General features: G+C 42.8%; 1 protein-coding gene across 3 annotated transcripts in view; it reads right to left on the reverse strand.

Moving 5' to 3' along the window:
• The window catches only part of pvrl2l (PVR cell adhesion molecule related 2 like), a 222,471-nt gene extending 199,588 nt beyond the window's left edge, over positions 1 to 22,883 (reverse strand). For all 3 annotated transcript variants that reach the window (XM_026299770.1, XM_026299769.1, XM_026299768.1), the window contains exon 1: positions 22,429 to 22,883. In XM_026299770.1, the coding sequence (XP_026155555.1) occupies positions 22,429 to 22,516 (88 nt within the window). In that variant the 5' untranslated portion in view covers positions 22,517 to 22,883. The remainder of the gene's footprint in view (positions 1 to 22,428) is intronic.
• Positions 22,884 to 24,688: the final 1,805 nt, after the last annotated feature.

The following is a 24,688-nucleotide window of genomic DNA, read 5'->3' on the forward strand; positions in this document are numbered from 1 at the left end:
ACGATGTGCTCCACCACATGGTTGAGGACATGAAGACACACATGCTATGTCTGTGTACATGTCTCACTAATGAAAATACTTCCCTCCTCCAGACGTCTAAGCCTGTAGATCAGACTGGAAACTCAAATACAGATTTGTTTTTTTTTTTTAATCGATTTCTGGTGAGGAACTCTACATCTTTACTTCCTGTTGTAGCTTTGGTAAAGTTCAAACAAAACACACACACACACAAGTTTATATGCTGATAACCCTGGTGCACACAGCAGAGCTGAAGTCTGATGTCTTTTTATCTATTTTGACAAAGAGCAATTGAAACCTCCACAGCACATTTGCAGTAAATGGGTTTAATTCTTTACGAGAAGGAAGGTTGGCACAGGACAGTTATTACCTGCTGTACCTGTGTGGTCTGTAATTGTCAGTGTTTTATTCTCACAAATAACAATTTTAACTTATTTTGTTAATCAGACAAAATAAAACCAGCGAATTAGAGAATGTTATTTTCCCAAGTGTTCTCGACTGTGATCGAAGTGTCACCGTCTGCCTTTTTAATTTGACTTTGCCTCCCTGCAATAAAAACTCTTGATTATCAATTCAGTTTCTGTACAGGTGAAGAGTGAAAACAAAAATGTTTGTGTCGTTGTGGCTTTGTTCTACATGCAGTGGCGACTCTGATCACTGGGTGAGAATGAAAAACGCAGACACGAACGTTTGTGTGAGCTTCAGTGAAGCAGCAGCAGGTGTTTGTGACGAAGCTGCTGCTGCTTTCTTCATAAATCATCATACAAGACTGTAATTAGTACACACTGTGTTGGCCCTGATTGATAGCAGTCAGACTGGCAATCACTCAACTACACACACACACACACTGCATAGAAAAAGTAGTCTGTGCTCTTATTTAAAACAGAGACACATTTTATCACTAGCAGATGCGTGCGGTGTGTGTGTGTGTGTGTGTCTGTGTGCGTCTTGCATGGCTCCAAGTCCTGAGGTGTTGTCTTGTAATTGAAAACTTAGAAAACAAACAGAATGAGCGGCTGCTAACCAGACAGGCCTCATTAAAACAAATGGGATGTTCTGTCGTCTGTGCAACACGGTTGTGATTAACATGACAACAACCGGACGAGCACAGACACACACAAAAACGCTTGTAACCAAGTTATCGACACGGAAACATATTCATACCCCCCCCCCCACCACACACACACACACACACACCCCACACACACACTGCAGGTTATTGATCTGAGCCATGGTGAGATACAGAGAGATGAGGTCAGGACACATTATCTTAATGTGCGCCTCTCGCTCCACGTGCCACACAAATACATTAGTGAACAATTACACTCACACAGATGACAGACGGCACGTGAGCACGTATAGACACAAATGGAACAAAAACAGATATTCAGGATGAGAAAAATGAGCATATACAGCAGAAATAGCAGCAAAGAGGATATCAGATGGCAAAAAGATCAATTTACCCAAAGTGCAACAAGTGGAAAAAAATATGAGTAGTATCATTCAGTATAATCAACACACACTCGACTACAATTACTTTCCGTTTTCAGTTTAAGCCAGAGGAATTTATCAGTGTGTTATTCAGAGGATCAAAAGAAGCGACTGAAAGTTGGATTTTAAATAAGTCAGAAATATCTATTTCAAAATATCATTTCCAGTCTGATGTTCGGGCGTTTATGAATTTATTCTTACTCTGAGTGACACAAAACCAGCAGCTCATTTCTCATCACTGTCTGTTACACATCATTTGATCAGACTGACTTGTCCATAGGCAAGGAAATAAAATCCAGGTGGAAATTGGTTAAATCATAAACACACTTCTTTGCTTTCTTCCCAAGATGTATGAGAGAAGATCAGTGTGTTTTCTACATTGACTACGAAGCTACAGCAAACATCTGTTGAGCTCAGCATCCAGACTTGAAACAGGGAATCATTTAATGAGGCCTCTACCAGACTTCCTAAACCTCCTCAAGAATTAACAAGTTTTATTTGTTTTATCGACATGAAAAAACTAAGTGAAAAACTTGTCTAGCAACTTAGTGAATTGTGGTAAAACCACTAATTGTTTTTTGTTTTTTTTTTAGAAGACCTGACATGTTAATTGCTTCACTGCAGAGGTGCTGGCAGGTGGATTTTTATAATTTTTGTATAGACCCGGTGAAACAGTTTGCCCATTTCTAGTCTTTGTGCACTGCTAAATGGCTGCTGAATGTAGTTTCATATATTTATACATACATTCCCATACATTTACACACACACACACACACACGCACACACACACACAGCACGCCTGATATTCTCCAAGCCTTCACACACAATCACTAGAAAACTACATTACTCATCTCCCTCACAGAAAAAAAAACATATACAGTTATTTCTATAAAGTACACACAGCACTGAAGACATTCACATGTTCAGAGCAGACATCATCTTTGCACAACACACACACACGATCACACACATCAGCCCACTGAAACTCCAGAGAGAACTGTACAGAGATCATAGACTGAGGGAAGGCCTCAGGGGGGCAGGGCGGATATGTACCAAGAATCTAAAATTAGGAGCAAGAAAGCCTACAGGTGTGTCAGCTGGGTGCTGAGATATTTGCTCCCCAGATTTTCTGAAGAGAGAGTTGGGGAGGTGGTGACCGGGGGGGGGGGTGTAGCTAATCAGGGTGATAGATTATACATTGGCCCATATGACAGATCGTTGGTAGAAACAGCAGCAGGAAATTTGCCAGGGAACGGCATCTCATCTAAGATTTAACAATAATATTTACATAGCCAGCCTGAAATGAGGGCATCAGCAGGCCTGACAGGATGGTAAATCGAACCAAATTGAGTGAGCGAGCAACAGAGACACAGCCGGAGAGAGAGAAAGACAAAATGAGGCAAGGAAACAGATTGTCAAGCCATTCTCTTCTGTGTTTGTCTGTCTGTGTGTGTAAATGTGTGATTAGGCGCCTGTTTTTCTGTTTGCTTGTGTGCAAGTTACATATATGGCTCCAGTGGTGTTTGTGTGCCTTTATACTTCTGCTGCTCCAGTCTGCATTTGTCTCTGTCTGCAATCATGTTTCGAGTTTGACTGTGTGAAATTGACTATTTCCCGTATTTTTATGTGTCTGTTTATGTGTGTGTCTGAGAGTGTGTACGTGGGTGGATGGGTGTGTGACTTCAGGAGATATGGGAGTGAGGGAACAGGACCTTAGACCAGCAGAGAGAAAGACAGAGAGAGAGAGAGGGAGAGCCGGGCAGATAAATGTGGAGAAGGAGAGAAGAGCAGTTAAAGAAGGAAACGTCGGCTTCTGATGTTCTATAAACATATCACAATCTTTAAAAAATAAAAAATTACCAGGAAGAGAGTAAAAAAAAAAAAGAAAAATCACTTTAAAAATTTCCAAGCCTCCACACACACAAACACACAAACACACAATAGCAATAACAAAAAAATAAGCATAAACTATCTGCAGTGAGGGCCATGAAAACAGGCACAGCTGGCATTTAAATACAAACACTGTGACACCCAGCTAACTGAACACATTCAGGGTATCTGCAGGTTCACAGCCTGTGGGAGGCTTTTTCTTTCTTTCTTTCTTTTTTTTTTTAAAGCTGGAATTTAACTTAAAAATGTAAAGAGCAACCAAAGAACAGTTCAAAACCAGCCAGCTGCTAACTTAGCTCCTGCCTAGCTGCACGGAAACGTCCACTAAGGAAGCTCTGACCATTAGTCAGTCACAGGTATTTAACCAGCAGAGCCATGAATCAACTGAATGAAGTGTTGATATCATTTAATGAACAAAACATTTGTCCTGCTAAATTAAATGTCATATTTTTTTATATCATAATCTGATTATCTTTGAAGTAGATGATGGAAAAAAACAGCTGCTGCTCTAAAAGAACAGAAACGCAGCCATGTTTAGTAGAGCAGATAAAACAAAGTGATCTAGTTTGCTAAAAGACTCTTTAGTCATGTGATAAAATGACTCCACTGGTAAATACGGTAAAGAAGTTTGTTGTTTCATGACAAAAAAACATCATCATCAGAAAGTCGTAAACTGCAGCTCGTCCTGACGCATCATGTTAATAAACAACAAAAAACAGCATTTTGTTTTTCAACATGGTTCATTATCATGTCACAGAAGTTAAGTTTCTTTGACCCAGCACCTTCACACTGCTCCCACGTCTATACGTTAAACTATGAATACGCCTTTTCTTCAAAGTGCCACATGGTTTGAAAAAGCCATACCTCCTCTGAAAGGCCTTAGATTCACATCGTATAAGACTTTTAGAGCCAGCACATGCCTTGACGTTGGAATCTGGCTATTCTCAGGCAGCAAGACTAGAGATTAAACAAAAACGGGAAAGTAAAGAGCCATATCAGTCCAGAGCTAATGGAGAAGAAGAGGGAGGGGGGGGCAGGGGAGATACTATAACAGAAAGCAGACGCATGACAGCAGGAACACATCAGATAAAGAGAGGTTTGAGTGGAAGAAGGAAGAGGAATGAGGAGAGACAGAGGCGTGAGGCATGAGGCGAAAGGTCTCAGCTACAGACGAGCACTGAAATAAACATGACCCAACCTGCCCCACGCTGGAGGAACAGGGTCAGCTGGAGACAGAGTAGGTTCCCAAAGAAACGGTGAAAAGTAAAAAGGATAGCAAATGGAGAGAGGGGTAGAGTCACAAGACAGACAGGATCTATAGCATAGTGGAGAATTAATCTTGCACAGTGCATTAAGGACTGACAGGCAGGAGAAAGGAGGCAGAGTGCAGAGGAAAAGAAACACTGAGGGAGGAGAGATGAAGGCCAGAGGGAAGAACAAGACGCTGAAGCTAAATTGACACTTATTTTGAAAATGCAGTAAAAACATGCATCCAAACTGGGGTTAGGTCATTAATACGTTCAGCAGACAATAAAAGGACTGAACGAGACCGTTCATCCTCAGGTAGTGAGGTGACTGCAATGGCTCCTTTTAACCAGATAAATAATATGCACTGTTGTCAAAGGTCACAAGGTTGTTAACGCTATGTGTGTTTTCTTTGTCTGCAGATCCAGATTTGATCAATATGTGATGGCATTAATGCACAAAACGCAGTTCAAGATGCCAACAAAGGCAAGGACAAGACAACAACAAGCTAGAATGCATGGACATCATACTGCACTAAAATATTCCAAAAAATAATTATTAGACCTCGAGGATACGCACAACGCATTATAATAAGAAGCTGTAAATATTAACATAACTTCTCAACAGGGCAACTTCAATTTCACTGAACCCATAGCCCTGGCAGGCTTTGGTCATGATTCTAGTTTAAAAAAAAAAAAAGCTTTGTTTTCCTCACCCACACCAAAATGTGTCGGCCAGCGTTTCACTCCAGCAAAGCTAAAATCTTCGGTTGTCAAATACGCCAGCTGAATGTGCACAAAGGGCCAAAAACAGAGAGGAAGAAATGCATTTTCAAATTTGGCAGGGCTAGAGTGAACATATTCTGAGAGAAAGGAGAAGATAATACCTACATGTGCAAAGCAGAGACTGGAGGCCAAAAACAAAAAAAAACAAAAAAAAACAAAGAGAAACAAAGTAGAAAGTGAAAAGGGGAATGAGCGGAAAAGGAGAGATAAAGAAAGACAGGAGTGAAACGGTGCGATAAACAGGGGTAGACTGAGACCATAAGAGGGAGAAGCGACAGGACAAAGAGGATTGGGCACGAAAACCGAAGCCACAGAAAGACAAGAAAGGGCAGATTGCCAATTTAGCCTTCACTGGTAATCATTCCCACTAAGCCTTTCTTACACCGGAGCAGGAGAAACATTCTCCCTCCATTTATATTGCTCTCATTTTTACTTTTCTTCTTCGACCTGGGTCATTTTCGGCATGTTCCTCAGCCTGTCAGCCTGACTCCCCCCTTCTTCTGCCAATAAGCTACAGCGACTACATCAGGGCTGCTGGTGCGGCCATGAATATCAACAACACCACCGATCAATGGCAGCCAAACCCCTACAGAGTAACAAGCATGTGTGTCACTTTGTATATACACAGGTGTGCGTTTAATCCATTTAACCCTGATATTTTAAAGACAAGGTAAATATTCAGAATATGAAAAGGAAATGAACTGAAAACACAACAAGCAGAGATAAACACAAAATATATGTATTTGAATTAGTCCTGTTTCAGAAGGAATTACTACACAATAAAGACGCTGGCATTTAGTTTCCAACACTAATGCCCAGACAGACAGCGTTAATGTCTGGCTGTTCTGCTTGATGTGTAAATAAGCCACCGCTTGCTAACATGTTCATCATCCTAAGGTAACAATACATCAGTGCTGTGTTTACAGCTTATTTCTGCAGCCCTCAATTGGCCAATTGGCAGGTTAGAGGGTTTTTTGTGGCTTTAGTTCGAGCTCTGAGAGAGCAAGTAGGAGATAATTGTTAGCAATAAGACAATAAAGTGTCCTGGTTTACATTTTCCTCAACCGAGTCTATTATTTTTAATATATCAGGAAGCTTTTGAGGGTATTACCACACACACCCAAGGATCAATTTTTACAGTGTTCTGGCACCAGCCTCAGTCATGTCATGGTTAGCTTGGGTCTCTTAGGACTATACTGGGTCAGTCAGAGGAGAGCGTTCACAGCTACTAAGTTAACTCTCAGCTGACCAGTTTAACAGACTGTCAACCACACACACACACGTCACTAGATCAGTTACAGGTGACACGTCTGTAGAATAAAGGTTCAGCTTTGCCTTCATCCCAGGCTGATTTTGACTGAGACGTGGACGTCTATGATTGGAAGGGGAGATTTCCAAGGAAACGAAAGTATCTCAAAAGATTTAGAGGAAGACAAGTGGAGGGGAAAAAAAAAAAAAATAGGGGTAATCTGTGGAAAACTGATGAGATGCATTGATTGAACTGGAGTGGAGGAAGTGGAGAGGATATAAATGGCATGAGAGGAGAAACAGAGACGAGAGGAGGAGGAGGAGGAAAGTACCGGGAAGAGCAGAGGGAAAGCAAATAAATAAGAGGGCAAAGACGAGGAGGAAGGGTGAGAGGAGAAGAACAAAATATCAAAGAGAAGGCGAGGAGGGGAGGTGCATACTAAAGCAAGAAATAAGAGTAATGATAAATAGAGCGGAAAAGGCGAAGGATGAGTAGGTGAGAGAAGTGACATGAAAAGCAGGACAGAGGTGATGAATGGCCTATGAAGGAGAGGAATAACCAGAAATAGATGAAAAAAAAAAGAAAGGAAATGACAAAATGACAAGGAGAGGAGAGGCCAAGCCAGAGGCCAGAGGCGGAGAGGATGGAAGAGTTTACAAGGAGAGGAATGGAGGAGTGATTACACTAAACAATCCTGTAGCGTGATGGTAATTTTTGCATTGCGCTCTGTTGCCCATATATGGTAATGGAATGTGTGGTAAACCTGCGTTGATCTGAGATACGACCCCTGCAGTTGGCAGACGACAAAAACCAAATCCCAAACACGGGCCTGCAGCAGCAGACTGGACGGACGCGTGGTCACATGAAGGACAGACCAACTAAAATAAGCAAATGAGCTTACGTGGTGGAACCCAAGGACAGATGGACACATGCTTAAAACACTTAATATTCCCACAGCTACATGCACAAACACCCTGAGGCATAGAATCGGTTAGCTCCGGGGCGAGGGGTGAATTTCTCAAACAGCAGAGAAACCACAAGACAAACCTGGACTGTGCTTCCTTACATTGGTACCAACCAGCATCCACAGAGAAACACAAACGTGCGGGGGGGGGCACCTTGGGAGGAGAAACCTTCATGTTGAGCAAACCGAGAGCCATTTCTGAGCTGAGGTGGTGACCATGCACATACACTCAGACAGGCATGCATGTAGCTTCTCACAAATTATTACCCAAATATATCTCAGCGTGTGTGTGTGTGTGTGTGTGTGTGTGTGTGCATACGTGTGTGTCCACATCTGTTCCTGTGTGTGTTTGGGAGACAGACTTAATTAATCACACTTCTCATTAATCAGAACTGACTTACTTACCGACTCTAATCTCACTGATGGGGTGAGCTTTTTAAAACACAATCATTTATTGGATTAGTTACCAGCTGCTGTCTGTCCCATTCTTCTTTAATTTTTCATCTTTGTCCTGCCTCGTTCCAAATATGGCAACCAGCTAATTAATTCTGAATGCGAGCACCTTCGTTTCAGCCGACCTTGTTAGTGCTACTCCGGGGTGATTCCTTCTCAGAGCATGTGTCCCATGAAACAGATGGGAGTTTAAATCATTTGATCTACTAAATCTCGTGATGCCCGTCCATTTTATACCATCACTGTCCAACAAGTCTCGGCAGGCTCCTGGAGGTCAAACTATGTTGATGGGAAAATTAGAAAACTGACATGTACAGTCTCATTTAATTAGCAATCTGTGGTGACAAACGTGAGCAGCTATCACTATGCTACGTGCATGTGTGTGTGTTCGTGGGCAGCAGTGTGCCTACACACTTGCCAGTATTATGCTTGTTGATAGCACACAGATTAAACATAATTAATCCAGCTGTGGTTGTATATTAGAAAACGACACGTTTCCTTGTCCTGGGTGCTGCACCAAGCAGATGATACCAGAGGTGGAGCGAGAGTAATCCAGATGTGCCGCTCCTGCCAATTAACTAACTAGCAAACCAGCTGAACACCACGAAGAGGAAGAAGAGGAAGAGGAATCCGTGTTGTTCACTCAAACACAGCTGTGGACACAAAGCCTGAGTAAAGATTTCTGTGGATTTTTCCCTTATTGGAAATAAATAACTGCAATAAGAACAAGAAATAGGTACAAGGACAAATGACAACATGGGGTGAAGAGCAGAGTCAAACTGGTAAAGTCACTGTCACATAGGACACATCATAACAACTCTCAGACTTGTTCATGTTATGTGGATATGCGATTGTGTATGAAAACTCTTTAAGCTTGTGTGTGACTCTACATGTTCACTTTGTTCCACACAGACGAGTGACTCAAGTTTCACTGCAGCTGCAGATCAATCAGACATTTTTTCTATAATTAAAACAGCTGTGTCGTCTAAAAACGTCCAGCGCGTGTCTTCAAAGTAAAATGTAACATCTAAGAATCAATTGTTTCATCAGTTTATGTGGGAAAAACATATTCTTCAATATTGGTTTGTAGGATTCAGAGTAAGTAGCAGCAGCAGACAAAGCTCTAGTGTACTGGACAAATGTTAAGCATTTAACAGCCCTACTGCTGCCACTCAATGTGAGCAGGTACAGTGCAGCGCTGTAGTCAGTGTCGCTCTGTCTCAATCTGTCATTCACACATCTGCACAAATATAAAGTGAGAATCCCCAGAATGCATGCCCACACATATAGTGAGACGCAAACGTTCACACAGAGACTGAGACACACATACATTTTCCCACCACCCCCACACTTCACTGGCAGCAGAAAGAGACAAAGACAAAGTTGAGAGAGATGACATGGGAAAAGACTTTAAAAAACAGCTTTTATCTGTTTTCTGCAAGAAGAGACTGCAACTGGATAGCTGTCAGGAGGCTGCCAACGAGACTGTGAGCCACTGGGGGGATTTTTTGGGTGTTTTTTTTTTTTTTTTGGCATGTATGGGACTTACTTCATGTGTGTGGGGGCAGACAAACAGTGTGGTGAAGGGGCAACACAGGGATCATTGTGGTGTCTGTGCATGTGCACTTGAATACCCACATGTATGACGGCCTTCCATCAGCCTCTCTGAGCACGGCAATGGGCACACGCTGAATAAAACATGAGAGCAACAGCGAAGGAGAATAAGGCGAGGGTGAGATGACAGGGTGAGGGGGGGGGGAGGTTAGGACCCTCACACTCCTCACTTTCACACATTCCAGTCTTCTTTGTTCACTCCCTGTCATTTCAAGGGGACCAGTGGACTGACACTCAAGACTGTGAGAGTTGTCACACAGGAGTAATTCAGTATCCCAGTAAAACAGAAAAAGAAAAAAATAAGAACCAGGAATAGAAGCAACAGGATGTCAGCACAGCCAGGCCTGTCACGTCAAACATGAAGCGGACCCAGAGCCCTGAACTGCTTCAGGTTGCAGTGAGCAAATGGTTCTCCCTCTGCACCGCCTGGCTGCACCAAGCCCACATTTACTCTGCTAATTGGCATTTAACCCATCATGCCTATTGCATATTTAGTCCTAACAAGCAATTGCAATATGCTCACTATCATCTCAAACCACCTGAGTTGTAATGGAGCAATGATAAGCTCAGTGCTGTGATTGCCTCCTGCACAGACAGAGGGTCAGCTGGAAAGTTGCAACTCAATGCATTTTAATCTTCAAAGGTGCTTTAAATTCATCAGGCCAGTAGTTTATCATTGCATGACTCCAGAATGCATGACTACATTTTTGTGCTGTGCACATAGTGCTATTACATTTTACTTTCAAAAGCACAGTGTCTTTGTAAGGCAAGTACACTTTAATGAGGTAAATACAATGTGTGCTATTGGACATCACTATGTATTTAAAGTACAAGTAGACACAAAGTTCATTACCATCTTCATTCTCCTTAGAAGGACACAAAGGTGATTCCACTGCTACACTTCAGCAGCAGAGTCCAGGACTCAAGCCACAACACACAGCGCTGTGTAAACCAAATCTCCCATAGTGCATGCTGGGAATGTTCCAGGACTGTCAGCCATTAAAACAAATGAGGACAAAAGTAATACTGTAGGCAAATCTAACAATAAGATATTTGTGGTAAGCTACAAACTATACCTTTCTACCTGAAAGGTACTCTTTGTGTAATTTTACATTTTATCTAAATGGTCATTACTCTTTATTCATGTCAGTATGGAACAAAAACATTACTCAGAGACTTTCACAATTAACATCCTTCTTCTTTGAATCAGCTGCACAAAGCATCAGATTCAGAAGCTGTTTTCAAGAACAAACAAATATCAAACTTAAAGAACAACTGAGATGCAAACATTCTGCAGCTGCTGTGGAAATCGTCAGTGTTCGCTGCATTAGAAAGGTTCTTTCTTCTGGCAGGCGAACCTCAAATTCTGTGCTTCCTCAAAATCACAAACAAGGAAGAAATTTCTAAGCAGATTCTGCATGAGGGTATGAAAAAATAAAGGCTGAAGAACGAAACTATTGCTGGAAGAGAGAAATCTCTTCAGAACGTATGGCAGGCTTGGCACGGTTCATAAAAACATGCAAATTGTTTCAGCCTTTAAACTCATTACTTAACAGTCCTCAGTGCACTCTGCATTTTTCAGTTTTAATGAGATTTCACTGTCGGATACAAGCTCATCTGATATCAAAACATCAGTGTTCATTTTGATATATGTCACTGTATAAGCACCGAAATATGTACCATGGACTTTAAAAAGGCATGAGAGGTGAACTGGCAACATTTTGTTTGAAATGGTGTAATCCTGTGAAAGAAGACATCTGGAGAGACATGTGGAGATTCATTTGACTTGGCTGCTTTTTGATTTCATTTATTTAGGCGCAGCTTTAGCCTTTAGCTCTTTGACTGTCATCCTTCTCTTTCTTTCCCCTCACTCAGTCCTCCATCTCTTTGGCCGCAGTTTGTTGATGACAGTGAGGAACGAGTGATGTTCCAAACCAGCTCATTAACACGCTCCCCTTCACACTGCCTTTCATGCTGAAAAATGCCTGATTCAATTCCAAACCCTATTTAACTTTTCAGTGCAGACACGGTCACTTTGTACATTAACAGTTGGAAACCTAGACGCTTATAGCTCAGACACCTACAGAGTCCAGAGAAACAGCATGCAGGGAGGAGGGGAGGACACACATGAAAGAGCGGCGTGCATCTCATTAGCACCCTTTTCTCTCTGTCCAGCCAGCTGACTGGGCAGCCGCTCTGCCACCCGTCAGGGCGCCTGCATGGTGGGAAACAAGAACAGTTGAAGCATTTCGCTTCCATCCTCAGATGCATCCCTGGGGATTAAGAAATCATCCGCACATTTCGAAAAGCCCAACGCCTGGAAATAGACTCTGAGATGAGGGGGCGGATGGGTCAGAGGCCCAAGCGCATAAGTCATTTTCTATTTCCCAATCCTAACTCCTTAGTTAATGGAGTTTTTTGAGGTAAGCACAAATACCAGGAGAGGGAGGGAGGGAGCTGCTGGCTCCCTGAAATTCACCTTTTTAGCCTTATTGGACTGAGGGGCTGACTCAGACTAACATGCTGTGGTTTCAATGGCTGAATTTCTTATTTAATATCAGCAATAAGGGTTTACGTAACACTTGGAGTTTTTGATTGTAATTGTGTTGCAGGTAATGACACCTGCAATAGCTGACAGTTACAAAAGAACAGCACGGTGGATTTGATATTGGTTTCTCAAAAAGCCCCCACGTCAACACGACTTTGGCTCAAAGACTGAAAACACAGATACTTTCACCGTTAATGAGCAAGGATCATTTATTTTCTGATCAAACACAAGCTGCATGGCTGATTAGGAATTGAGACATATTTTATCGACACTCTTTGACTAAAGTTTAACCTGTTTTTTGAACTGTGTTGCTCGTTATACCAGCAGCACAAAGCGCAGCAACTAAACAGCGTCGGTACATACTGATTTGCATTTCCTACTCCAGGTTCAAGCCCTTTGACAGACGGGGGGTATACCCTCCGGACCCGTTTGCGGTGTGCACTGCCGCTCACTCAGTGCATGCTGGGATAGGCTCCAGCCCCCACAGCCCTGAACAGGATAAGCGGTTTAGAAAAATGGATGGCTGGATATTCCAATTTCAATGCAGATTAGCAGATTATTGCCATAATTGCCACACTCATAACACAGTTACCCCTTTTGTTAGCCAGCTACACTATCCTCCATTATTTCCAAGCTAATTTTATTATTGTTTGCCAACCACAGCTTCAGTTTTAGACCCTGCAGTTTAAGCCCTTCAGGTATGGTTTCTTTAGCATAATTAGGTGGATTTCTGTATTAGTAAATGTGATGGAATTAAACATCCAGGTAGTGACAGTCCCCTGACTTCTACTCCAATTTTTCCTTGTCATTTTAAATGCAAAAAAGCCTATAAAGTATAATCTGCTCAAACATTTGCTCCCCAGGGTGGAGCAAAAGTGCAGCTGCAGTTCATAAGTCTGGTGGTATGACAACTGCCATCTGCAAATGAATTTTTGAGCCACTGAAGAGAACTTTAAGTCATTAATGATTTCTTAGGTTGTGACATGTGAGCTATTTAATCCCCGTCCCACTTGGCTATGATCCATTTCCAATGTTTCAGTGTAAGAAGGAGACGAAAACAGAAACGATGTCATAGACATGAAAAGAAACCACTGTTTTATTTCGTTTTTAATATACGTTCCATGTCGTGTTTCACAAACACATACTGCAATGCTACAGGCTGCACCTCCTTATTACTGCGAAACAGCTCCTGATTACGATACTGAGGCTCATTCCAAGGATCTGAGACGTTTTAATCACTGAACACGAGGCACAATAAACACAGACCTTTGTTTTTGGTAGCGTTTCTGCAGAGAGATCTGACTCCTACATTTACCCTGAGCTCCACGATGCTGACAACACACCCCGCTTATAAGGATGACAGATGTTTGGCGGTCGCTATTTACAAGCAGCAGCTTCACTAATCTGTTTTGCACTTTCATTTGGTCTAATTGAGAAGGACTTGGACATGATCCTCTCTTACGAAAAAAAAGAAACCACCACAGATGCGTCTGGCTGACTGACAGGTAAGTGTATGCATCAAAAGCAGCGGGGAGCAGAAATAACGAAATGACTTGTGAGACGAAAACCCATGGGGCCTATAGAAAAGCACCAGGCAATATCTCAAGTCATTTGGAAATGATATACTATTAAAGAAGAAAATAGAAAATCCTGCTTTGAAAGAATTCTATTATTCTATCATGCAGTGAAAACGTCCAATCAAAGGTTGCCAAAAGACCGGATGTCTGGATCTGTCTGGAATACTGAGGCAGCGTCATGTCAAAAGAACACCAACATTTTTTGTCACAAAAACTCAATTTTCAATTCATAGTAATAATTCATGACTCGCGTGAATAGAGAGGTGACCCCCAGCTTGGGACTAGAGAGAGGAAAGTCGGGGTATTTTTTTAAGGGTACCGGTGGGGTACGGTGACGTCAGGGTAGAGGAGAAAGACAAAGCATCGTGCTGCAGCTGTCACAGTGAATCTCTCAATCAACAGCTGAATTAGTGAGGGATGCATGAGCAATTAATCAGGTTTACCAGCGGCCGCCAGGAAGAGGCGGGGGAGGAGGGAGGGGGAGTGCAACCTGTCTCTACATCTGTGTTTGTGTACTGTTTGGGTGTGAGCTAACTTATTGGTAAATTACAGGTAAACAGGGACAAAACAATTCACCAGACAACAACAGGAAACGTTAAAGACAAAGTGGTGTCTCGGGGTTGAATGGTCGCCACTTCTCCAGAGCAGGTTTCTACATTTTTAACATATATGCAGTTTGAGGTTTGGTGTCTTGACGCTTCCAACTTGTCAACCCCCACCGTGCTTCACCACTTTATACCAAGTCCAGATTCTGAGACCTCCCTCTTCAGAGCAGGCTTCTCCCCAAGAAACACCCCCAGTTCATAACTTGGTCTGTGGATTATGGCAAGTAACACCATAACAGAAGTACTGCAGAACTACAGTGTGCAAATGCATCTATTTCACATTTTAAAGACCAGATGAAGAAGATAAATTAAGGCTAATGATTCAAGAAGCCAGTTTTCTGTCAAACGTGTCAGTTATTCATTTCTAGCCCACTTTTATGCTGGTGCCGGCACACAGGCATGTATTCTGTTCAATTAGTTTTTTCTATATTGTAAAAACAAATGGTTCTATCAGAGTTTGTCTGTTTAGATGTTTAACTGTGCTTCGTAAATGAATGTTTTCATAACAGTCCACACTTTGAGTGACCTCTCACTGGATCACAGGGTATTTCCACGTATCTGACTGAAGGCCAGCAGGAACCCGTTGCTCATTGTTGTTAGAATATAAAGATTTTCTCAGCTGTCTGTTTCCTGTCAGTCACCGGACGCCCACAGGAAGACATGGAAGTCTTCCGCAGGAAATAATCCCTGAAAAACAGGCAGATGTAGCCTGACAGATTTAATTGTCACATCCATGTGTTTTGTTTTTTTTGTTTGTTTTTTTTTTACATGTGGTCTCTTTCTTTGCAAGAACAGCCATTCATTTCAAGCCAGGTTTGAAATAACCACAGAGCTTCTATATTAAAAATGACAAAATTATATAATTACATCTGGCATGCATTGCAGAGTGACTGGTGGAAACGTACACTCGACAGTCAGTAGTAAATGGGCTGTGACTCTAAATGACGCTGCTATTCTCCTTTAATGTGCATGTGACTTGCATAGAAATGTGCTGCTGTGTGAACAGTAGTGGCTTGTGAACTGAGTCAGGAAGAGAGATGTTAGCTGGCGTTATGCAAATGAGAAACACAACTGTCAGAGGATGACACACACACACACACACACGCAGAGGAGACCCAGTTAATTTGAACAATGATACTGAAGCAGTCAACAGAGGTGAGAGAAGAGCCAGACTGTTGGCCACACATCTTTGTCTTCAGCCCTGCATCATTTTAACATTTCATCAATACAGTCTCTCCCTCTGCTGGCTCGCTAGCTGCTGACCCCCACTACTTGTTGCTAACGGTCTCCAGGCTGCACATAGCAGGACGGTTATTTATGGATGGAGAAGAAGAGATAAATCAATGCTCTCCCTCTTCTTGCCCGGTTCCATTTGCATTACTTGAGTGAGGTGTTGAGTTACTTCAATCATTCCAAAAGGACATTAAGATTCTCCACCGTCCTGCTTTTGTTTTACTCAGTGTTATGAAATTCAGATGAGCTGGATGTGAAACGTTCAGTAGCTTTGTGGAGCAGTAAAAAGAGAAGGCCAACAAGCTGTCAGCACAGGACAGTAAAAAGTTACAGCCCACTACAAATGACTTATTTTCTTGCATGGTGATTAAATTCCTACTAAAGATTGTAAAGAAGCAGCATCTCAGAATAATAACGACACATTTTGAAGACAACTGGCAGAAAACTCAGAAATCCTAGTGACTTCTGTGACCAGTTCACTTTCCAACCAATCCCCTAGAGCAGAACAGGCTATGACAATACTAACACCCACCAAAATGGCAGCTGATGCTGAGATTTAGGAGTGGTTACAAAATGTTCCATCTGCAGCTGTGATTCACTCTCTTCATAGGTACTATTACAGTGTTTAGGGCCAATAATGGGAACCTGAGCCAGAAAAACGCCTATTTTAGCTTTAGTATAAAGTGAATGTGTTGCTACAACCATGACTTGCTGATCTTAAATGGGAAAAATGAAGTTTACAATGTGTGTAGCGTGAACACAGCCATATGAACTGTGGCACTTTAACCTCAATCGCTGATTAAATCAAATGCTTTTTGATAAAAAATGTGTTTTAATTTAGGTAACAGTAAAAAAAGAAATAAATAAATAAGACCACATTACCTGTTACACAAGTGCCACTAAAACCTTATCTTTTTAACAGCATGGTATTTAAAAATGTGCACTGGACCACACAGTACAGCAGGACCGCATTAAAACCTGCTTTCGTTAATGAAGCTGCTCATGTTTAGTTTTTGCTGAGAATGTGCCAAAGCAGAGGTGACTGAGTCCTTCAGGTATTTGGTTTTTTGGATGCTGAACTGAGAGATGTGTATAATATCTCTACTGTTATGGACCAAATATCGAAAAACACAAATGCTAAAAAGCCAAATGAACATCTGTTGCAAGTGCATGAATAAAGTAATGCTAACAAGTAGCTTAATAGAAGTATTTTGGCAATTGCATCTTATTAATGCAAGTGACATTTTAAACAGCCTGTGCTAATTATCAGCCTGCACAGTTACCTTTTCACCTACCGCCTGATGTGATTTCACTAGTTAGCACAGACACAAGTAATTTTCTTTAAGCAAGTTTTATTTTTGCCAACAAAAAATTCTATTAAACACAGGACATCATGTGAACAGGGCTGTCGCCTTCGATTCCCTCTGTATGGGGAAAAAAAACCAAGCTAAAGCTAAAAGCTCCATGATGATATAAGTGAGGTAAACAATGTTGCTGCGGTTTTTAATTGCCCACATGGGTATAAGGGAAATGTCAAAGTCACATCACAGCCTGGCCCACTGCTGCACTCCTACACAGAGAGCGATGGCAATTTCTAGCAAGCTGAAGGAGAAGCAGCGGCTGACCGGGCGGCGAGGACGTTTGCAGACTGGGCGAGCTCAGGACTGGGAAACAAAGCAGGGATGCTCATCCAAACATTTTCAGACATTTCTGTATATTCGTCCTCCCGCGCCCTCCCTTTCTAAACAATGAGGCTTAGGAGCACGGAAAGAGCAGCAGAGTGGACAGAGGGAGGAAGGGGAGAGAGGGGGTGCACTGGCACCCTTTTTAATTCCAGCTAAAGCTGTTCCAACAAAAGGGCCCTCACTCGGGGACCGCCACAGAGCAGCAGGCTGAAAATAGGGTCATGAGCGAAAGAATGGCAGCAAAAGAGAGAGAGCAAGAGAATAAGAGTAAGGAATAAAAACTGGTGAATGAAAGAATGGGAAAAAGAAAGACAGAGCCAGGGATGAAAGGCCGGGTGGAACTTTTCTTTACTCTGTATAGCTGTAAAAGTCAAACGCAGGAGGGTGGCCACATTGATCATTTGTGTGTGTATGAGAGAGAACCTGTGTGTGCATTTGTGTGTGATCCGCAAAGCCATTCATGATGCAGTGAGAGCAGACTGGACTCTGAAAGCAAAAACCTTCCCCCGACCATCCTTGGATCAGCTCCATTGTAATTCATGGCGCCGTTCCTGTTGCCACGCTCCATAATCCCTCGGCCACTGACACCTGTTTGCTGAAGAACCACTAAGGAATGCCAAGGTGTTAGCCATGATACAGTTTATTTCTAGAAATGTGATCTGGAATTTGCTTAGTAACAGGTTTCCTCAGAAGTGGAATGAAAAAAGAAAATGCTGACCGAGTGCAGACACATGCTTGCTGGGTCTTGGCAGACAGAGTGATGAATTAAAACCTGCTTCCCAGACTCTCAGCAAGCCGGACCGACGGAGCTTCTCACAGCAACACAATCTCTCCCACCTAATTGCAGTAAGCTTCTTTTACAAAGTCCACACAAAACCATGCACACACCAAACAACAAGGGGATCTGAAATTGTCTCATCCACAAATGTTGTATCCATAACAACCAGCACCAAACCTCTGCAGCTGACCTGCAGACCAACCTCTGCCCCTGGTCCTGAGCACTGCCATGGGAAGTTTTTAAATGTAGAAAAACAAACTGTGTTACACAATAGCCTGCAGTCTAAGGTTAGTAGTCCATCGTTCGTCACCCCACAAAGAATTATGGGAACTCATTAACATTTTAATCCTTGATCAATAAGAAAACCTAGAGGCGAAAATTAAAATGAGACAAACAAACATGAATTCAGACTAACACAGCACAGTGCACAAAACAACACAACAACATGTGAGAGTCCATGTGTGAGAAGGCTGAAATTCAAGCTTTTCTCTCTCACCGCAGCCGGACTGGAGCTTGTGCTTTCCTCTGTGAGAATCATCACCACACACGACAGCCCAGACAATGACAAACAAATTGCTATAAACACTAACAGCCCCCAGCATTACTATGCAGCTCGTGTCGGTGTGAGTCATTAATGAGCTCTCAATGTGCATCAATGTTCTGCTCTCGGGGGGGATGATTACAACCCCATGTCTCACCATGAACAGCCATTGACATCTGAGTCCAGGGCCTATGTGCTTTAAACTGCAGGTCAGGTCAAACTGCAGGAGCCAAAACAGCTCATTTCTGGTCCACAGCGTGACAGCAGTTTGTTTTAATGCAGTGGGTCTCAGAACATGGGGCGAAACTATTTTTCCCGTTTCATTACATGGGATTCATTGTGCCTCTGTTTTTCTCATCTTATTCCAGCTTCCTTTTATTATATCATGTTTAAACTCTTAACTCGAGGAAAGTGTCTTATAAAAACTTCCCTCTACAGAGTTCCTTAAAAAGTAAGTCAGCAAAATAAAAACTCTGTACTAAAATATATCACCGAGCCCGAACAGGCTCTTGTGAAGCATCCAGCTGTTACACATCATCACTGACATTTCAACCCAGATGAGACTATACCTATGATCGACTCTCAAGGCAACAGCCGATCCCTCAAACCTCTCTCTCACACAGAGACGATCACGTCTCCCAAGTCACACTCCTTGACATTTAGTCTATCTGCCATCAGCCACAGTGGGGTTGGGACCTTTGCACCGCAAATGGAGGCTCCAAAACATTTTCAGCTGCAGGGTCAGGGCACTGTGCTGGGTTAAATTAGGATTTATGCAAAGTGAGAAACTTCAGTTCATTAACCCGAGAAAATTACAAGGCATTATTATTCAAACTGGCCTTTGCTTGGAAATAACGGGGAGTGGGGGGAGGTTCAGCCTGGAGGCTTGTTCTAATAATTAATCAACTAAAATATCCCACAAGGAGAAAAATTTAAATAATTGTGTTTCTGTCATCGAGTGGAAGTCTGAAGCAGGTAGCTGTAACTGCACTAACACAGTCCAGTGATGGTTTCTGAGGCTCGTTCTTCTGCACTGGCTCCCAGATGAAATCAACCCACCAGAGACCCACACCGGAGCCACTGCACTGGATACACAAATATTGCAAACAAACGGCAACACGAGAGGATGCATGGCAAGTGATGAATCATTAATAACAGCTCTCAATAATCAGGCTGCACTGCTCTGAGGATGATAATCATCGGCCGCCTGCTCTCCAAGTGATAAGCTAATCAGCCCTTCGTCTCCACCGAGCCGTCGAGGGGACTCATCATCATTGACATTTCAGCACAGACTCTGGCCTATAGAGACGAGCATGGAGGGAGACACCTGATGTGACTTAATTATCACGGCTACCTTCTCAGCTCCGCTCTGCCTGTTTCACTGGAGATGCTCATTGGTCCACCATGGTGAAAAAAAAGTTTCACTGGTGCTGCCCACCCCTTTGTCAAAGCGCTTGTTTATTTTCCACAGTGTGATCATCAGCCCATATGTACGGTGCTTCACATGCCGGGACACACGTTTCTATTGGTGCATTCAGGGTCACTAACTCATTGCTAAGTAGCTGCGATGGGAGTGTGGAGTTTTTCCTCCAACCAGACAGTTGTGTTGCTGCACATTCAAATTAACTCATAACCTGTGGGGATAGTTCATGACAATCTGACAGCTTTTTAACAATACAGGCCTGAGGTAGCAGAGTCTCAGCTGAGTATCTGTCATCCTCACACCAACCTGTGTTGCATGGCTCACAGCACTGCGGTCTGCAGCACCATACTCCTCGTTTTTGTGCCATTACGCCGTGGTTTTCCTGTTCTATCGGCTTACGTTGCTCCGACTTATGCAGGAGGACAAAGAGAGTATCATTACCAAGCAAAGTCCAATCAACGTCAAATCATCCTCCTGCTTCGTATGCTCAGTAAAAACCTTAGTCCACAATGGTGCCTATTAAGCAACAGATGCTAGAGCAAAATGCAAAACAGAGGCTCTGTGGCTCCTGGCCTTGAAATAACTTGCACTCCCACTTGCTTTAATCTCAGCGGCATGTCTCCAAGGCATGTCAACACATAAGACGACACATCCTCAGCTCCGTAATGACCCATCTCCTTTTCCCTTGGTGACAATTCGGGGACAGCACTGACAGATGATACTAGTTACACCCAGGTGAAAACAACAGGCTGACAGATTCATGCTGAAAGAGTGGGCTCACAGAATTTTATGCCGATCACTGTAGCCTGACTGCCTTCTGTTAAGAATTTTGTTACTGGTCCCAGTTGGGGGGGAAAAAAAAAAAAAACAATTGTTTCTGTTGGGAGTTAGAGCGTGATTGTGTTACTCAGCAGTGCATTTTAGTGGTGTTATTCTAGTTCATGGTTATGGTTATTTCCATATCTATCACTTTAATGTTCCTATAGGAACATAAAGTGTTGCTATAATCAGCTGCAAGTTTATTGATTCTTTTTGTTTTGTTTATGGTGCGATATTTCCACAGCATTCTGATCAGGTGTCCCAGCCGTGGGTTTAGAGGAGCATTATTTATAGGATCACTGGCATTTATCAGAAACCTTTTAAGCTTTCTTTCAATTTAAATGACGTTAGTGTTATTGTATCTGTCCTGTAGTGCTGCAGCGGGGACTGTGTGTGTGTGTGTGTGTGTGTGTGTGTGTGTTAGAAATAACTAACCTTGGAACACATTGATATTTTTATCTCAAAGTATTATCATATTCTTGCATTGTGCTTGCATCATTTGACAATACGTTTACAGTAGAGTTGAACTGATATATCAGCCAGCACTGGCACAGTGATTCACTTTGTATGTAAATACAAATACCAGTAAGTTCTTGCTGCACCTTACCTTCAGTCTTAACCCTTAGTTCAGTTTTAATATGGTTGTAATGTTAAGTAATGCAGCTTTGATGTTTAATGTTAATCCTTACAGTTGCAGCTTTAAAATGATTATGGGAAAATATTTGTGTAGCGAATATTTTTTAGTGTTTGTTCTGCTGATAAATATCTAAAAATCAAATATTGTTCGAGCTCTAGAAGCTTAATGTTTTGGTATTTTATCTCTTTAAATGCAGACTGTTGGTACAGAACTGAAATTCTGAGATTTTCATCCCTGCTGCCAGATTTCACCATAGGGTCCCTGTGGTGGTGATTTATTTATGGCTCTTGACGAGGTAACGCTCGTGCAGGGGCCACATGAAGTGCAGGGCCCCAGCGATTCTCGTTTACAGCAGAGTCCGTGTTTCCAATCACCACCCTGTTGCTCTGCACAATGACCAATTTCTGCTGCTATTCAAAGGGGAAACAATCAGCCCCCGCGCCCATATCGCACTTCACAACAGGTAAACGCAGATTACAGGTCAGTCGTGTTGGATGGGCTTTGTGGAAGCTCAGAGAGGATTAGGTTTCCTGAACGGTCACCTGCCGTCTGAAGCTGCGAGGATCTAGGACAGAAAGCCCAAACCAGAAGAGCCACACCTCGCAGATCATGGCGTACCAAAACTCCACACACAGACCTAACAGAGAGCTTTGACTATAAACTTTTACAACAGGTTTCACGGTCGAGCAAACAGCAGCCAGAGAGGACGCAGAGCCGCGACACACAGACATGCAGCACTCCCAGGACGCTGGGGGGGGGGCGGCGGGAAGCGCTGAGGGTTGCCCACACTCAGGGCGCACGAGACTGGAGGAAGCGGAAGACTGTAGAAGCTATTACGGGTTTTGAAACCCAGCTCGGGTCGTTTGGTCTTACCTTGGGCTGCGATGAGGATCGCTGCTACCACCAGCCAAGTGCTTCTCACCAGAGAGCCCGGCCAGCGCGCTGCGTAATCTCTCGCCATTCTTCTAAACAGGAGACAAGGTGGACGTAAATATCCACAACAGCGCTGTGTGGAGCGAACGACCTCCAAATTATTCCGTCTCCGATCAGCCAAGAAACTTGGAGTTGAGTTCAGACCGACTGGGTTGAAATCAGCCAAGTCTCTTGTATGTGCACACCTCTCTGCTATCAGGACTGTTTAGTTTCTCTCTCCTTTGAATCTCTTCACTGACTGGATGAGTCAGACCCTTCTCCGTGGGGGCGCACCGGCAGCACTGCGCACAGGTAGCCCACGGCTGGTTGTGTCGTGGTGCGTCTCGGCCACGGCGAGCGGAGCGAGATGGAAACAAAGTGTGGACGGAGTGTGAGAGTCGGTGCAGCTCGGTGTGTGTGTGTGTGTGATGAGGAGAGCTGAGCGGGGAGTATCAGAGTGATGTCAGCAGAGCGTCACCAAGAGGACTTCAGCCGTAATACTGGATCCTCGGCGCTGCAGACCAGCTCCCCAGTCCCACAGTGGCACCGCTTTAAGACTCATAAATACTAGAAAAACACACACCTGCACTGCAGGCTCAGTAGGGACCTCTGCCCGAGGTGTGTTTTTAGCCTGTACTGGACTTTAAGTCTCTCCAAAAACTAGACTCCAGTGCTAATGTCACAAATTCTGGAGCCTGTTTTGTTTCTGCATTTTTCTAAAAAGCCGTTTCTACAGGTCCCATTTTCTCTTTATTGTGTCAACAACAACAGCTGAGGCAAAACCAAACTTAGTGTTTGTGCCTCTTTAACTTTGCTTCAGTTTCTTTTCTATTCATTCTGACTTTCTGTTTGTAAAGTTTAGAGTTAACTGGGTACATTCATTTCTGAGCCTGAGCACAAAATGCTTGGTGCCTGATAAGAGGTTACATGTGCAGCCTGTCAATGCAATAACAGCTGCAGCTACTTGACCCAAACACTGAAGCTCCTAATCCAAAACTACTACATGTCTAAACTTACATTGTTGATCCAATATGACCCTGCTGGACTTCAAAGTACAGAAACATTCAGTCCGCTGTCTGGTTGAACAACAGTGTGTTGCAGTGGAGCTTCTCACTGCACAGATGATCTTTGGCCTCTAAGTCAAGCTACTTAGAGAATTAACATTAACTAGCGATAATAAGGAGAGCAGCCCTGTAACTGCAGCAGCTTTGTTTTAACCAACACTGACCAGTTAAAGTGCCCAGATCCCTGGACCTGGTCGGGACACCTCCACTTCCTGCTCATCACTGATAATAATCAGTTATAGCTGCTGATCGTCAACGTTGTTCAGTGATATTAGACATTTAGAAGAATCAGACGCTGGTGGAATATAATCACAATCCTTGTATTTCACCTGCATAGTTCAGCCTGATGCTGAAGAGAATCATTTGTTTCCTCCACAGTTACGATCGTTTCACAACTGGTGACTTTGCAGATTAGGATTTTATACACAATCGATGAAATGTCAGGACCTGGTGCAGACTAAACAACAAAATACATGTAGTTTCCGTCCGTCACCTACTGGAGCTGCCTCCACCAGCTACAGCATTAAAATGTGGCTCAAACATCAATCCAACCATAACAAAATGATACGACAGGCTATAAATAATCACAGGGGCCACTTTTTAAAGCAGAATAGTCATTTTTAGGTATATTTTGCAGATAATACGTACTTCACTTTGAACACTGTCATAATGGTACTTTTACTGCTTCTTCCACCACTGATTATTAAGTGGTTAAGTGTATTAAGTGTATGAGCATTAATCATTCAATCAAAATTACAGCTGTGTCACTGGAATCAAAACCAAAGCCAAAGAATAACGTTTTAAAATAGTTCGCTCTTGATCAGCAGCCAACATTCGTTTATGTTATTTATACAAATCAGTGAAATGCTGCGGCAGCTAATAGTAACGTTATCATTTATCAAAATAATAATTGATTTCTGTCAATTGACTAAGTGATGCATGAGGAGAATGTCAGAACAACTTACTTAAGATATAAATATTATTAAAAAATTATAGCGTTAGAAATGGAAACTTGTTTCCAGGGCTCAGTGTGTCCCTGTGTGGGCGTCTACAGCAGCCACACCACACGTGCACGTGCTGGGTTGGGGCTTTGCAGGCACATCACATCAGCAGCTTCAGTTTTCTGAGACAAAAAAAAATGAAAGATCTTAAACACA

Source organism: Mastacembelus armatus, chromosome 11, assembly GCF_900324485.2.
Source record: "Mastacembelus armatus chromosome 11, fMasArm1.2, whole genome shotgun sequence".
Taxonomy (NCBI): Eukaryota; Metazoa; Chordata; class Actinopteri; order Synbranchiformes; family Mastacembelidae; genus Mastacembelus; species Mastacembelus armatus.